General features: G+C 44.3%; 1 protein-coding gene across 4 annotated transcripts in view; it reads left to right on the top strand.

The window, feature by feature from the left end:
• The window catches only part of EPN2 (epsin 2), a 39,175-nt gene extending 23,979 nt beyond the window's left edge, over window positions 1-15,196 (top strand). For 2 of the 4 annotated variants that reach the window (XM_083872811.1, XM_083872812.1), the window contains exons 3-9: window positions 5,918-6,042; window positions 7,359-7,451; window positions 7,724-7,886; window positions 10,390-10,563; window positions 12,031-12,123; window positions 12,965-13,180; window positions 14,849-15,196. In XM_083872811.1, coding sequence (XP_083728937.1) covers window positions 5,918-6,042; window positions 7,359-7,451; window positions 7,724-7,886; window positions 10,390-10,563; window positions 12,031-12,123; window positions 12,965-13,180; window positions 14,849-15,168 — 1,184 coding nt within the window. In that variant the 3' untranslated portion in view covers window positions 15,169-15,196. The remainder of the gene's footprint in view (window positions 1-5,917; window positions 6,043-7,358; window positions 7,452-7,723; window positions 7,887-10,389; window positions 10,564-12,030; window positions 12,124-12,964; window positions 13,181-14,848) is intronic. The other 2 variants (XM_083872813.1, XM_083872814.1) reach the window with 2 other exon arrangements.

The raw sequence follows: 15,196 nt of genomic DNA, 5'->3' as shown, positions 1-15,196 counted from the left end.
CCCTGTGTAGTGTGAGAGAATTCAAGACAGAAAAGGATCTCTTGACTGATGTCCAATCATCCCTCACTGCTGCAGGCAGATAAGGGTATTTTTCCCTGTTTCCATGTGAATATTTTCATTTCATCTCTAAAAATCCTTTAGAAACTGTACAAAATAAAATGGTGCAAGTTGATCATTTTTAATAAAATCCTTTCCCCCAAAGCTTTGCCTTAATGGCTTTGTTGGCCCTGAAGATCTCTGTGCTTGGATAATTCCAGGGAGCACATTATGGCATCCGAATTGTAAAAGTATTTGTGGGGTTTTTTTTCTACCTAGTCTCATAACCTGAAAATGGAAGCCAAGAGAGAGATACTCAAAAGCTAAAATAAAGTTCCTCCCAACCTCCATCAGCAATTTCTGAAATACTGTGAACAATTGGTTTTATCTTCTCTCTTTAAGCAATTAATGCTCAGATTAGGAGCTATTAAATATTCCATGACAAAATGCATAATTTCTGTTTATTTTGGAAAACATGCCAGTTCTGTGGAGTTGCATCAAATCTGATACCAGATTTTATTTCACCTTAAGGAAATATTCTTGTGTGGTGCTGAAACTAAACCAACTGGAGAGAGGAAAGGAAATAAGATGAATATTTAAAATCTTCTGGAGCAATAGTCCCTCACTCCTAGTCTGCCCTTGGGTCTAAATAATTGGGTTTTTGCCTGACATTTGTCACCCAGTTTCAAAAACTTCAGCCTCTTGTTCCTGGCCTTGTTTCATCTCCAGCTGCCAGTGACCACTTAAATAGGATTCTGGATTTATGGCTGCACAGGGAAAAGTAGGATGTTCTTAATTTAGACCTCCTAAGCCTGAGCTGGGGTGCTGCTCCCAGCCTGGCAAACGCTGGTGGAGTTTTAAAACCAAGTTTACTGAGGCCACGCTTTTTAAAAGATCCAATGCTATTATGCCCAAGCTGTGACGTCCTGGTGTTATTTTGAATTGTGTCCGTATCCTTCCCTTTTTCCCCTGTGCTCCAGGAGGGTTTGGGAAGCAGGGGTGGGAAGGGATCCCTTTAACCTGAACCTGGAAAAATTCTGGGAGCAATTTGCTGTAGCTGAATTACGGAGTTTTATGTTTCCAGTGATTATTCACGTTAAGCTGACGCGTTATTTAAAAGCAGTTTTGTGAAGCCTCAGCAAGTTTGTGTTCACTCGTCTGTTTCAGTTTTGTCTCCCCTTTTGCTTGAAGCAGAAAATAATTCAGAGGAATTGCTGGTTTGGGTTTGACACAATAGGAAATTTATAAAATCCAGAATGGTTTGGGTTGGAAGAGACCTTGAAGCTCATCTTGTCCCAAACCCCTGCTGTGGGACACTTTCCACTATCCTGGGTTGCTCCAGCCTTGAACATTCGAGGGATGTGGCAGCCACAGCTTCTCTGAGCACCCTGTTCCATTCAGAACACTCCTGTTTTTAAAGGGTTTGGGTTTTATTTAATAATTATTTCTCTAATAATCCATTCTGCAGGTTGGAACTCATGCCTGCCCTTCCATCTTAGTCAGGGAATATAGGGAATATCACCCAGCAATGAATCTGGCTGAACAGCGTGGAGAATTCCTGTAGTTTGAAGTGTTGAAGGAATGTGGCAGACTCCTGTCAGATGTCATTTGATAGCTTGATTAAATCCTCTCATCATACATTTATTTTTCTGGTGCTGAGAGTGAAGGTGGGAGGTGCCACTGGTGCATCCAGACTTTGTAGTGACACTGAATTATCCAACTGTGTCCATTCACAGGGGTGTGGGGATCACCTGAGAGGAAAATGCTCCCAACAAAACAAGCCTGAAGGATTTGTTGAGTGTTAAATGAATTTCAGAAGCTCTTAGTCTGCTCAGTGCAGTCAGAATCCTGCAGGAAGGCTGAGCAGCTCCACCTTGTCACATTCATCAGTGTTATCAGTTCTCTTCTTGTACCTTGTTCCTTCATTCCTAAGGGAAAGGTGGATTACACAATTCTTTCCAGATTAAGCAGCTTGCATTTACCTTTCCATCATTTGGCTTTTTAAAATTATCCCTTCTTTATTTGAGTGGTCTTTCACTGGCAGACTGACAGATGGGATCTCTGCCTGCTTCCCCAGTGAATTGCTGTTGGTTTCTGCGTCCTTACCTTGATATTATTTCAGTTTTTCAAGTCACTTTTGGTTTTGCCCACTTTTGTAGGTTCACTGAGTGAGTGAGGAAGCAGCTTTTCTTTCTGAACAAATGTGACTGAGAGCTGAATTCTGTTCAGAATTCCACCTGCAAATTAGAAAGCCTGACCCTAAATGAAAAACCCCAGAAATAACAAAAAACAGCCCAAAAGCTAAGCACAGGATTCTGAACGAAAATACAGCCTGATTTTTATTATTAATGCAGGCTCTGCTCTCCATGTCCTGTATTTCACTTTGAGTTAAAGATCTATAACCAGCTACAGAGGCCTTTCAATAGAGCCAAAATATAGGAAGTTATCAATAGCTGTGTCTGGGAGCTGTCCCAGCCTGGGCAGGCACAGATGGTGCAGCAGAATCCTGCTTTAGTGATTAACTGAGCCTCCAGATGATTTCCTTGAGCAGCCAGGCCCAGTGCTCCCTGTGGGGAACAGATTCCCAGAAATTTGCTCCTGGGCAGCCTGGAGGGGACTGGGATCTCCAAATTCCCAGCAAGGCAGGGTTTAGCAGGTCAGAATTGATCTATTGAGTCTCATCTTACATAAACATCTGAGTTAACTGTCATGTGCTGAGTGATAAGGGATGCTTTGTGTGGCACTGTCCTATTCCTAAGGCCATAACCTTTCTGCTGGATCCTGGGAATTCTAACCTTAGAGCAGGATGAGGCCCATATGGATGGGAATCTCAGATAAAACTTGTCAGGTTACTCCCAAGAAGAGTGTTTTGAATTTCCCTTCATCCTTTTCCAAAAAAAAAAAAGAGAAAAAATCCTGGCAGCTCTTTAATGTGGATGGTTTTATAACACTGCAGAGGCTTACATGGAAAACAGCAACATTCCTATAGTTTGTTTTTTTTTTTTCTTTTGAGGCCTGAGGAAGAACTTCACATGGACGTTCCCTCTTTTTATTTTAAGTCAAATGGAGCTGGAAATTTTAGAGTTAATCGAAGCAAGTAGAATGAATTGCTGGAAAGCCTAAAAGTGAGAAGGAATAATGTGTGTGTGTGTGTGTGTGTGTGTGTGTGTGTGAGAGAGAGCCCGTGTTACCCATGTGGGGATCCTGGAGCTGCTGCTGTTGGGATCTGCTGCGAGCTGTGAGCTCATGGAGCTCCCTGCCAAAGCCAAGGTAGCCCTTCCCATGCCTGACTGGGAGTGGAGAGCCAGGGAAAGGCTCAGAGTGAGATGGAATTCCTGCTTTTTCCAGCTTTTCCAGGCAGAAATGCACTGGGCAGTGAGTTCGGCAAGTCCTTTGTGTGGAAATGGGAGGAGGAGCAGTGGAATTGAACTTATTTTGCATCATTTCAGTTTTAATGTCATTCTGCCATCAGGTTCTTGGTGGTTGTGGAATACAGAAATGGAAAAGCTAGGATGCAGGAAAGGCAGGAAATCCCATTTCCCCCCCAAGTTAAAAGTCCAGCAGAGCAGAAGGTTCCTCCCTGCTCCTAGTCCAGGTGCCATCTGTTCTCAGGTGACTCTGCTGCTGTCCCATTTGTCCCAGGCTCTGTTTTTAAACCAGTTAGGACTCTTTCCTTCTCTAATCCCTGCTGCAAAACTGCTCTTCTCCATCTGTGTCTCAAGTCAATCTATGGCCAGTTTATACCATGAAGTTTTACCCCTTTATCTGAAATAGTTTTTCTCTCTCTGAGGTATTTAACACCCATAAGCTGCTCAATCTTCTGGCAAAGATAAACAGAAAATATTCTCTGAGCTCCAAAGGGAAGAGTTTCCACCTCCATCCTGGTTTAAAATCATCCATTTTGGATTAAATTATTAGAATTACTGCTAATTTATTACCTGCATTAGGTGAGTGGCTGGGAATTATCACATGCTTTAATCATCGTATTTTTAATATAATATATTGGAGAGCCTGGCCGTGACTGTTGGAGCAGTAAGTACTCATCAACCAGGCTAAATTTAATTATTTTATATGAGATAGTTTGAAAAAGTAATAGAATTGAGCTATGAGTAGCATCTTAATTGAGGTAAGGTTGGCTTGAGAGCTTCAGGATTAGCACAAGGTGGAAGAATCATTGTGGGTGATAAATTAATTTGTGCCTTGAAAAGCAGATGGGGTGGGATGGCACCTCGGGGTGTGGTGGGAAGGAGAAAAGGTCATTCCTTGTTTATGGAGTGACCTGCTGGATGAGAAATTTTCAGTTGTTTTGTGATGTCATTTTGGCCTGAAACTTAAGGAGAGAGAGACAAGACTGGGAAATGTCTGGAGGATTAAAGTAGTGATGAAAAAATGATTTTCAAACTGAGTTTGGCAATCTCGTTTTCACATACTCAGCTGCACTGGTAGGAAGAAACTTGATTTCTTCAAGCTTGACATGCTAGTTTGAAATGTTCAATTAAAAGTATTAAATGTCAATATAAATTTTGCCAAATTAATCATCATTCCAGCCACTAAATACAAACTTCCTCGCCAAAGCGAGATAAAATTTCTGTGTGAGTGATTTGGATGCTAAAGAACTGTGTGAGAGAGTGAGTATAAAATAGTTTAATTACTGTATAGTGCTAAACCTGCTAGAGGTGTAGGATGGGAATTCCACATGCTCCTGGAGTGAAAGCATCACTAAAAGAAGGTTTGTGTCTTGAGAAATTGCTTATTTGAGCTGTTCCTTGAAGAGGAGGGGAGGAGATGCCCCCAACCAACCCCAGAAACCAGCCAACAGCCCCAACCCATTTACCAACCCCTTTTTTAACAGAGAATGATCCTGTATTTGTGTAAATTTGGAGCCTGAATAGCTGGTTTGTTTATCCCCAAGCCTGCTCAGCAGTTAAGAATAGTTCTTTATCTTCCCATTAAGACTGTATTATTTTACAGAAAAGTGGGTGGTATCCAATTTTACCCCGATATTGGCCCACTCCCAGCAGATCCTTACTGGCACTGGAAGATGTAAGAAATACCCACAAATGTTTCCTTCAACAATAATTCTGTACTTGTTTAAGTGAGGAGCTCTGATACACTCAGGGTATATCCAGCATGAGCTGGAGGTACTTCTTGATATCACAGCCCCATAAAAAGACTTTGGGTTTTTTTTCATGAACTGTCATGCAGAGCTAAAAGGAGACTCAGGGGTGACCTTATCACTCTCTACAACTTCCTAAAAGGTGGCTGTAGTCAAGTGGGAGGTTGGTCTCTTTCTCTAGGCAGCAACTAGAGAACAAGAGGACACAGTTTTAAGCTGTGTTGAGGGATATATATTGGTTGGATACTGGGAAAAAGTTTTTTATGGAAAGAGTGATAAAATACTGGAATGGTGTGCCCAGGGAGGTGGTGGAGTCACCATCCCTGGATGTGTTTAAGAGAAGACTGGATGTGGGGTTCCACGGTTTAGCTGAGGTGTTAAGGCTGGGTTGGACCCTTTTGTTTTTTTTTTTTTTTTTTGTCTGAGATCCCCCTAATTAGGGATTTTTTTTATTTTTCAAAGCCTTGTGCTAGGGTTTGAAAGAAGACCAGAACTTGCAGCTCGGTCTTAAAAGGTGCTTATTAAATTTTTATCTCAAAAGTTTTGCCCTGGACTCCAACAGACTCGATGATCTGGAAGGTCCGTTCCAACCCGGCGATTCTGTGAATTCTGTGCCCCCCCATCCCGACCCTGTCACCCTCGGCAGAAACTTCGCCTCATGACCCCGAGGGAGCTTTGAGACCAAACACGGGGTGCAGGAGCCCGACCCGAGCCCTGTTTGTGCTGTTTGCTGTGCTGAACGTGGTGTGTTTTGTCTCCCAACAGCCACATCCCCTCGAGTGTCCTCGGAGCTGGAGCAGGCGCGGCCCCAGACCAGCGGGGAGGAGGAGCTGCAGTTGCAGCTGGCGCTGGCCATGAGCCGGGAGGTGGCGGAGCAGGTCGGTGCCCGTGTAGGTTTTCCAAAGTGTCCATGCTTGGAGAGTTTGTTTGTTTGGGTTTTTTTCTATTATTATTTTATTAATATCAGCTTGGCTTTGCTCCAGGTGGAATCTTGTGTGCGTGGGGGTGTTTTTTTTATTATTATTTTTATTCTTTAAATCTCTTTTTAAAGTAACTTCAGCCTCCGAGCTGTTGAGACTCGTGGAAGATGACAGTCACTTTGCGAGAAGACTTTTGTGTGGGAGGATGTTAATCACATTACTGAAGATGTTCTCAGTTAGGAAGGGCTGAAAACATGACTGATCCTGAAAAGCTTCATTAATGTCAGTAGATTCTGATTCCAGTGGAATTTGGAACGGTCTGTTCATTTGGTGGGAGTTTCTGGGACAGGAGGGTGACCTGACACAAAGTACCAGATTATATAAAATACTTGGTTTAAAGTGAATTGACTCCGTATCTATCACCTGGGTTATGTTACTGTGCTAATTCTTAGGAGCTTCATTCTGAATTTGGAGTAAATTTGGATAAAATGACTGCATTTTAATACATAACAAAGTCAAATCTCAGCTCTGAGTGAAAATTCAAGTCAGCTATGCTGAGTGCCTGTAATATTTTAGAGGCTTCCTGTAACAATTTAGTTTGCAGCTGTATGTTAAGCATGAGTGCTTGGAAAGGAAAACTGTCACCCAGTAAACTTTATCATTATTGGTCAATAAAGGGAACAAAAATATAAATCAGAATCAAAGCATTCGAAGTAGCTTCAGAAATGACAAGCTGGGGGATTAGTCAACTTGTGAGAGACATGATGCAGGCAAAGATATTTAAAGGAGTTGAATGTGGCATAAACATTGTAGTTACAGATGTTTAAACCTTCAGATTACACATGAAGTTGGCAAGACTTGATTCCTCTGGTGGATCTTGCACCAGCATAAAGGGAAGTGAACAAAAGCCAGGGAAATTTAAGTTTAGTTCTCTACAACCCTCAGTGGTAATTTGAATGCTGAAAAACCATTGTGATAATTGACAAATGGGTTGTTCATTTGAATTTCTGTGGTGTTTCTTAACTGAATTTTGGAAAGAATAACACGCACCACCAGGGTGAATTCCAACAGCAAAAAAACTGGCTGTTGTTGTGACCACAGGGTCGGGGTGCTCCTGGAGGCAAGAATCACAGGAAAACTCCTTTGCCTCATTTGGTGTTCCGTGGAAATCCCAGCCCCAAACATCCCCCTGTGGAGCACAGGGTGGGCAGGGTTGGAGCCCTGCAGGGAGCAGCAGCTCAGAGCAGGCTCATGGTCTATATCACCAGTGTTGATTTCCTTTGCAGGAGGAGCGCCTCAGACGCGGAGACGATCTGAGATTACAGATGGCTCTGGAGGAGAGTCGCAGAGACACAATTAAAATTCCCAAAAAGAAGGAGGTAGTGCCTTCGCCTAAGAAATTCCCGGTTTATGCTGCCAAAAAGCTGAAATACAGTAACACAAACTTAGCTTAATACTGAGCTCTTTAATGCTTTTGGGTTTGCTTTGTTGTGTAGCTTAAAGCTTCTTCCATGCGGGTTAAATTTGGAACTAGTCAATGCAGGCGTGTAAAAGAAAAAAAAAATTAAGAAATTGCTTCTTCACTCTCAACGGGTTTGTACTTCAGCCTGACGATGCTCTTGAGTAAAGCTCAGCTTCTTCCTGCCCTCAGCACACCACTCTGCTGGACCTGATGGATGCCCTGCCCTCCTCGGCACCGGCCCCGCCCAAAGCCGAGCCTTGGGGACCTCCTGCTGCTGCTGCTGCCAACCAGACGGATCCCTGGGGAGGATCCACAGCTGCAGCCCCTGCCTCTGACCCCTGGCAATCATTTGGTAAGAGCAAACCGCCAGGGGCAGTGGGATTTGAAAGGTTTTGCTTTTTAACCTTGAGCATTTCAAAGTCCCTTGGTGTCCAGCTTGTGACTGAGTCCATTTTCATTTGTTGCACTGAATTCCTCATTTCCAAGCAGAAACCAATGGCAGTTGCACTTTTTTTAAGCAGTTGGGTTTTTGTGTGTGCAGTTTGAATCCTAAGAAAGAGGAGAGTGGCATCTCTGTTGTCTTTACAGCAAAACTGACTTGTCCAGCTTGTGCCTCACTGGTTCTGTCCAGTGCCATGGCTTTAGAGTATTCCCAGAATTTAATCTGATATTTAGGAAGCTGCCTCCTAAGAAGGTCATCAGTCTGAATTATCATGTCCCTAATTGCTCCTAGAGAATTGGGATGTGTTTGTGTATGGTCAGGATCAAAAAGATTAAATTACTTAAATTAAGATTTTTATAGCAGACAAAAACCATGCAGGTTGGCATTTAAAATATTTACTGTTCCATAGGATTTGCATGCTAAATCCATGGAATATTTCTGAAGGGAAACAGGCAGTTTCTCACATTTTAAAGAGCAACTAAGCCAAATTTTTGTGTGGGTTTTTTTTTGTGTATGTTGCTGCCTGTGTGGTGGGCTGGCATCTGGGTCAGCTACAGCCTGTCCAAGGAGTTAGAAAGCGGATGGTTTCTCACAGGGTTATAGTTGGAACTGGAGCTGAATCCTTTTTTTTTTTTTTTTTAAATTGGAATTCTTGACTTTTTTAAGGGGCAGGGAGTTTCTGTGCAAACAGAAGCTTTTCCATGAAGATTGGCAGCTTTGTTCTGTCAGTTCTGCTTCAGGCTGGTTATTCTACAACCTCTGCTCTAAAGTGCTTTAAAATCATTTGTATTCCACACACCACCATCACATTCCTCATGAAAAATTGCAAGTTTAATAATGAAATGCCTTGTTTTGGGTTTTTTACCCTTGCTCATGATGGCATTAAAGGCACCTACAAAACTCCTGGGCCAACTGCCAGGTCATCATTCCAAATGTCACCTGTTTTCTTTTGGTGATAGGAACTGAGAAAAAACCCAAATTTTGGGCCCTAAGGCTGTTCAGTTTATTTTTCCATGGCTGAAAGCAACCAAAATCCACCTTCCTGAAATCTCCTGCCTTATGTGTCACCCTCTGACAGGATTTTCCTTGTACCAATTCCAGCCTTGGTGTTTCCTCAGTGCTTCCCAACTTCCTTACACCACAGCACAAACCCTGCTGGATTCTCCCAGGGATAATCTCAAAGATGCAAGTTTATGAAATTGCTGGTAAAAAACAATGACTCATGAAACTGCATTTCCCAAATCCTGCCAGTGCTGTGGTGTCTCAGTGGAGCTGATGGAAGCTCCAGGAAGGGATTTTCCTGAGTGCTCTTATTTGAGGTGCTCCCTTTAGGAAAGAAAGGACATTTTTGGGAAAGCTGCTGTTGATGGGAAATGCTGTCATTAGTGTGGCATTGCTCTTAACTCAGTACTGAGGGCAGATAAAGGAAATGGAAGTACCGGTGTGGGAATAATGGGGCTTCCTTGGAGAGTTTTGGCATTTCCTGCTCTGGAGCTGTAGTGGCCACGTGCCTGCTGATGAAACAAAACCCAAAATTCCAGCTGGAATTTGTGCCACTGTGTACAGCATTTAGTTGATTTGATTTACAGGAATATTGAGATGCCAGTGGGGTTTAATGGAGTTTTAAAAGCTAAAATAGTTCTCCGTTGTAACTTGAAACCCACAGGATATTGAAGGTAAGAGTTGTTGCTGTGTGGGTCATTCTGTCCTGCTCTCTTGGGTTATAAAAATCCTCATTTGGGAATTAAACCTTTGGCGATTGAATTTGTAGGAATGAAGAGTTGTCAGCATCTTCCAGTAAAAATGGGAACCCTGAAAATACAAGCATTGGGTTAAAAAAAAAAAAAAAAAGAGGCATCAGTGGGCAGCTTAGATGTGTGACAGGAGTGCTTAGAAACGGGAATAAAAAAGCACAGCTGGCTCAGGGAAGCTGATTATATTTTTATAAAATAGCAGTGTGGTTAAAAGAATTGGAAAACATTGCCTTTGAATCTTACAGATTCCTTTGTGCAGAGGTTAATGTTGTGTATCTCACACCTTTTACCTTTGGGCTTTTTATAAACTCACTTTCCCCTGAGTTCATAAATAGACCCTGTGATTTAGGTCACCTCCAGCCAGGGATTGTCACTTGTGGTGCAATGTCAGGAACAAAGGCAAGTTTATTTTCTTGCAGGTGTTTGTATTCAGCTTCAGAGAGGGGAATTGTTTATTCCTCTGCCTTGCCCAGAATTTCCTGGTGCTGTTGTTGTTCAGAGTGTGTGACAAATGCTGGGAGTTGCTGATGCTGAGCTGCTGTTCCCATTTTTGCTCTATATTAGTGGGGAGTGAAGGCTCCTGGGTGGGGTCAGTCTCCAAGGAAGGTTTTCCAGAGGGGAACTGCTCTGACTCCTCTTCCTGCTGATTCTTCCTGCAGGTGCCAAACCAGCTGCTTCTGTTGACCCTTGGGCAGCACCAGCAGGATCCACAGCTCAGCCCCTGGCCAAAAACGTGGACCCTTGGGCTCCTGCTCAGCCATCTTCTACTGCAGCAAAATCTTCCGTGGATCCTTGGGGATCAGCACCTGCAAACAAACCTCTCTCTACTTCTGGTGAGCAATGTTCTCATCCCATATCCATCTTATTTCAGTAATGAGGAGAAGTCCAAGTGATTTGCTTGCCTTGTGTGTGGTTCGAATAAACTGAACAATGGCAGAATTTGGTCTTCAAAATAAAAGGGACTTGTAATAACCAGCAGGAAAAAGAAATTTTAATGTACTTATTTGGACTTAAAGCTCTGAATTTGTGGTGCTGCTTTGTGCTCTGTCCCTTCTATGTCTCCTCCTGGTATTTGTGGCTGCCTGCTGAGCACTTGGGACTGCTGCTGCTCTTGGGTTTTATCTTTAATTAGACAAGGACTTAATTTCTGGCAATGAATGATCCTCTAATTTCACCTTTCCTCATGATAAATAGTTCTGCAGATGGAGATTGACAGGTTGAGCAGCTCGGAGGAGACTTTTAGAGGTGCAGATGAAGGTTTGTTCCTTCAGACTGAGGGTGTGAAACTTTCCCTGAGCCCTGGTAAAGATGCAGAAGGTGCTGCTGTAATTGTCTGTTCATGCTCTGTAACTAATGCAACCTTGATGAGTGTTAATACCTGGCATTTTCATATTGGCACCGTGGCTAAAAGCATCCAAAATGCATTTTCTGCTCGTCACTCATCCCAGTACACAACAGACAAAGGAATCTGAGTGCTGCAAAAAGTTGTCTAAGTAGCTTTTCCCTGGGCAAAGGGCAGTAACTAGAGCATTGTGCAATGAGCATTTAGCTATGGTGGCTCTTTGTTATTGATAAATGTTGCTTTTATATTCAATTTTCACTCCTCTTGGGGTTTGTCATCTTGCGCTCTTCTTGCTTGAAATGTGTTGAAGGTTAAAAGTAAATTAGGAAAACATTTCAGCTAATTAAAAATACCCACACAAACCTTAAAGCTGTTGAGGAGTGTGACTGCTGATGATTTAGATGTGGTTTTTCTGCCTCCAGTCTGAGGTAAGAGTGTGTCCACGTTTTGGAATGGTGATATTTCATTCATTGCGAACTCTGGGCGAGCGCTGGTGCTTCAGCTAACGGGGCTTTGCCATCTCCACAACCTCTGCTCTGGCATTCCTCCTCCTTTCCACTTGGGGAGCAGAAATAAAATCATCACCGGTGGTGTTTTCCTAACACTTGATAGTTGAGGCTGTAAATCCATTTCTGTTCTCTCCTTCCACAGCAAGGTCTGCTTGTCTCTAATGCAGACACTCAATCAACCAACCCCCAGCATGCTCAGGTGTGCCCTACACTGATCCAAAAGTAAACTGCTCTGATTTAGTTGTTCCATGCTGTCAGAAAGGACAATTCTGTGACATTCTCCTTCTCCCAGCTGCTGGCTCCGAGTAGGAGCACTCCCAACTGCTTCCCCGGAACTTCTGGTGGCATCTTGGTGACAGGAATGGGTTAGGAATTGCTTCCAGGAGGATCAGCTGTGTGATGCAACTGAAGATGTGTTAATGACAGGGCTGTCTTGTTGTTTTGAACAGGAAGTACATCTTTTGACCTCTTCAGTAATTTGAATGGTACAGTTAAAGATGATTTTTCTGAATTTGACACACTTCGAACTTCCAAAAAGCCAGGTACGAATCAAATTCTTAGCATGTGGACAGGTTGGGTGACAGTCACAGCAACAAATGTCTCTGTTCTTGAATTTGATTGAACAAAAAAATCAGCTTTCACAAAGGGAAGGAAGTGATGATGCAGCAGTAAAAGCTCCTTGTTCACATTTTGGCCTGTGCATGAACTCGTGGGGAATGGGCCTTTTGTAATCCATGGAATTGCACCCTGTGACCTTTTGCTGCACTGACCCAGAAATTTGTTGGACTTCTTAATTTCCAATGTCCAGCACGTTTGGAGCAGGGCTTATGCTCAGACTCAACCAGAACCATGCTGACTGAATCTCTCAAATGTGTAAATTCCAGTAGGAAGATGAGAAAATACCTTCTATGAATACTCTAATCTATTTTTCCTCTGGTCAATGGTCAGTAAATCAAAACTGCCAGACCCTGTCAGTGCTGTGGTACCATTGCTCTCAGGATGGTTCTGCCTGGACCACAGCTGAGCTTTTTGAGGAGAAAACCCTGGGTTGGAATCCAGCTAGGAAGGACACAGCAGTGGTGTAGGGCCAGGGCACAAGCCAAGGCTTTGGAGTATCTGTTCCTTGGAGCCTGTGAGTCCCACCTGGAGCAGCAAAGCTGTGGGAATCCCATCAGTAGAGCACTGCAACTCTGACTGTAGCTTCTTCATGCTCTGCTAAAGAACACTGACCTGCTTGCATGCTGAGAGGGTGTAACAGCCTGAAACCCTGACTAACACAAACTTAGCATAAAGCATCTCTGCTCTCACACACTCGAGGCCTTCTCTCTGCCTGCCGCTGTGGATTAACCAGGGGGTTTTGTTTGTCCCTTTGTGTTGTTGCAGCTGAATCAGGTTCCACTCTGCCATCTCAGCACAGCGGTACCACGAGTCCTGATCTCTTTGAGTCCCAGCACTCGAGTGGGACATCAGGAAAACAAAGCACGGCCCGGAAAACCCCGGAGTCCTTCCTGGGCCCCAACGCTGCCCTGGTGAACCTGGATTCTCTGGTGTCTAAACCACCACAACCTGTTACTTCTCTGAACCCATTCTTGGCACCAGGTTGGTTTCTGCACAGTCCTTCATGTTTCTGTTGGAGCTTTCCCTTCCTGCAGGAAAAACTCTGCACAGCTTGGTGCTGGTGGGGTTAAAGATGGGTGATTTGGGCTTGGTTTCCATGGTTATTTCAGCCAACAGATCATGATCAAGAGCAGGAGAGTCTCAGAGAGGCATTCTGGGCTCGCCCAGCACAGGGACAAGTCCCTGAAAACACCAAGTCTCTGCTCTTGGGCTGCAGCTGAACTTTATTCCAGCAGTTCCCCTCACTCAGAATTATCAGTGTTAGGTTGAAGGTTGTTAAAAATGGGTGAATTTCAGCTGGATTTTGTCAAAGCAGGTGAGATTACCTTGGGAAGGTAATAGGTAGGAATTTCCTGTGGAAGAAGGTTGGAATTGCCCGTTTCCTGGAATTGCCCTTTTCCTGGAGCTGCAGCAGGCACGGGAGATTTCTGACTGCAGCCTGAAGTCCCAGAGAGCAAACCCTGCAGGGTAATTCAGTGAGCTGCTGGTTAGTCTGTCTTAGGCTGGCACAGTGAGCCAGTTTTGATCTAAAAACACATTCTCAGTGTATTTTGGAAAAAAAAATTGGCTATTGCAGTTCTCCTGCAAGCTGAGCCTGTTAGAAGTGAGCCCTTGCTTGGAGCAGAGTGAAATGGTGACACCAAACATGTGGCAGATGTGTTTTAAAGCTGGATTTGCACTGATGTTTTCCTGTGTTGTTCACAGAGCGAAACACTTGGAAATGCTCTTTCAGTATTTATTTTTCATCACTCTTCCAATGGAAGAAAAAGTCAATTTATTAAAATCCTTGAGTAGGAAAGAAGCAGTGATTCTGAGCAGCCTTGGCAGCGAGCAGGGAGAGAGAGGAAATCTGTGTATCTGCCCTTCCCGGGTACTACAAAAAGTTTGTGAGGGGTCACTGGGCCATCCAAATAATCCTGGGCTTGTGCAGTAAAAGGAATTTGCAGGGCTGGCAGCAATCCAGGGAACCTCAAAGGCTGGGAAAGTTGTGCTCTGCTTTTTCGAGCACCGCTGTAATTCGGAAACAAGTTGTTTACTTTGGGAATTCTTGTCCCAGCTCAGTGCCAGAAACATGAAAATGGAGGTGGCTGCTGAGAGCTTGGTGCAAAAGTACGAATCACAGGGTCCCAGGATGGTTTGGAAAAGAGCTTAAAACCTTAAAAAAGGAAGGGACACCTTTCAGTATCCCAGGCTGCTCCAAACCCTGTCCAGCCTGGACACTTCAGGGATCCAGGGGCAGCCACAGCTTCTCTGGGAATCTGTGCCAGGGCCTTCCCACCCTCCCAGGGAAAGATTTCTTCCCAATATCCAAGTAAACTCACTCTCTGCAGTAAAGGAGCACAGAGAGCCTGCAAAGTAGCATATAAGAAATCCAATCAGTGATGTGGATGTCGTGGTTAGGGCTGTTGCAGGTAACCAGATTTGGCAGCTATGACTCCAGTCAAGGCTCTTAGTATGGGAGCTGTGGGTCAGTGAAGGGCTGTTGGAGGCATTGGCTGTCTCAAGGGGAATTTGCTGGGGGTCAGATGCTCCACAGGGTGTTCTGGGCATGAGGATGCACACGGGGAGTGTCCTTTACCTGGGAAGATGATTTCAGACTCTGGTGTTGACAGCACTGCCTCTCTCTGTTCTCCCTTCTCTCTCACCCAGGTGCCGCTACCACAGCAACTCCAATCAACCCCTTCCAGGTGAACCAGCCTCAGCCACTGACCCTGAACCAGATGAGAGCCAGCCCTGTGATGGGCAGCAGCCCCTCGTTCAGTGCCGTGCCCCCGATGAGCATGGAGCCAATACCTCTGTCTTCCATGGCCCCTGTGCCCGTGGGGATGGCACCGCTGCCAGCCATGGGCACCATCAGGATGGGCCAGGGGCTGAGCATTGCAGGATCAATGCCCCAAGCTCTGCACAGTACAGGAATGCCGCCTGCAGCCTCCCAGGCTGCAAATACAACTAACCCTTTCCTCCTATAAAGACCCAATTAAAGGAACTTTTCTTTTC

This window comes from Zosterops lateralis, assembly GCF_965231275.1.
Source record: "Zosterops lateralis genome assembly, chromosome: 15".
Classification (NCBI taxonomy): Eukaryota; Metazoa; Chordata; class Aves; order Passeriformes; family Zosteropidae; genus Zosterops; species Zosterops lateralis.
Note: the sequence above shows the minus strand (reverse complement) of the source record. Positions and strands in the feature narration are given on the sequence as shown.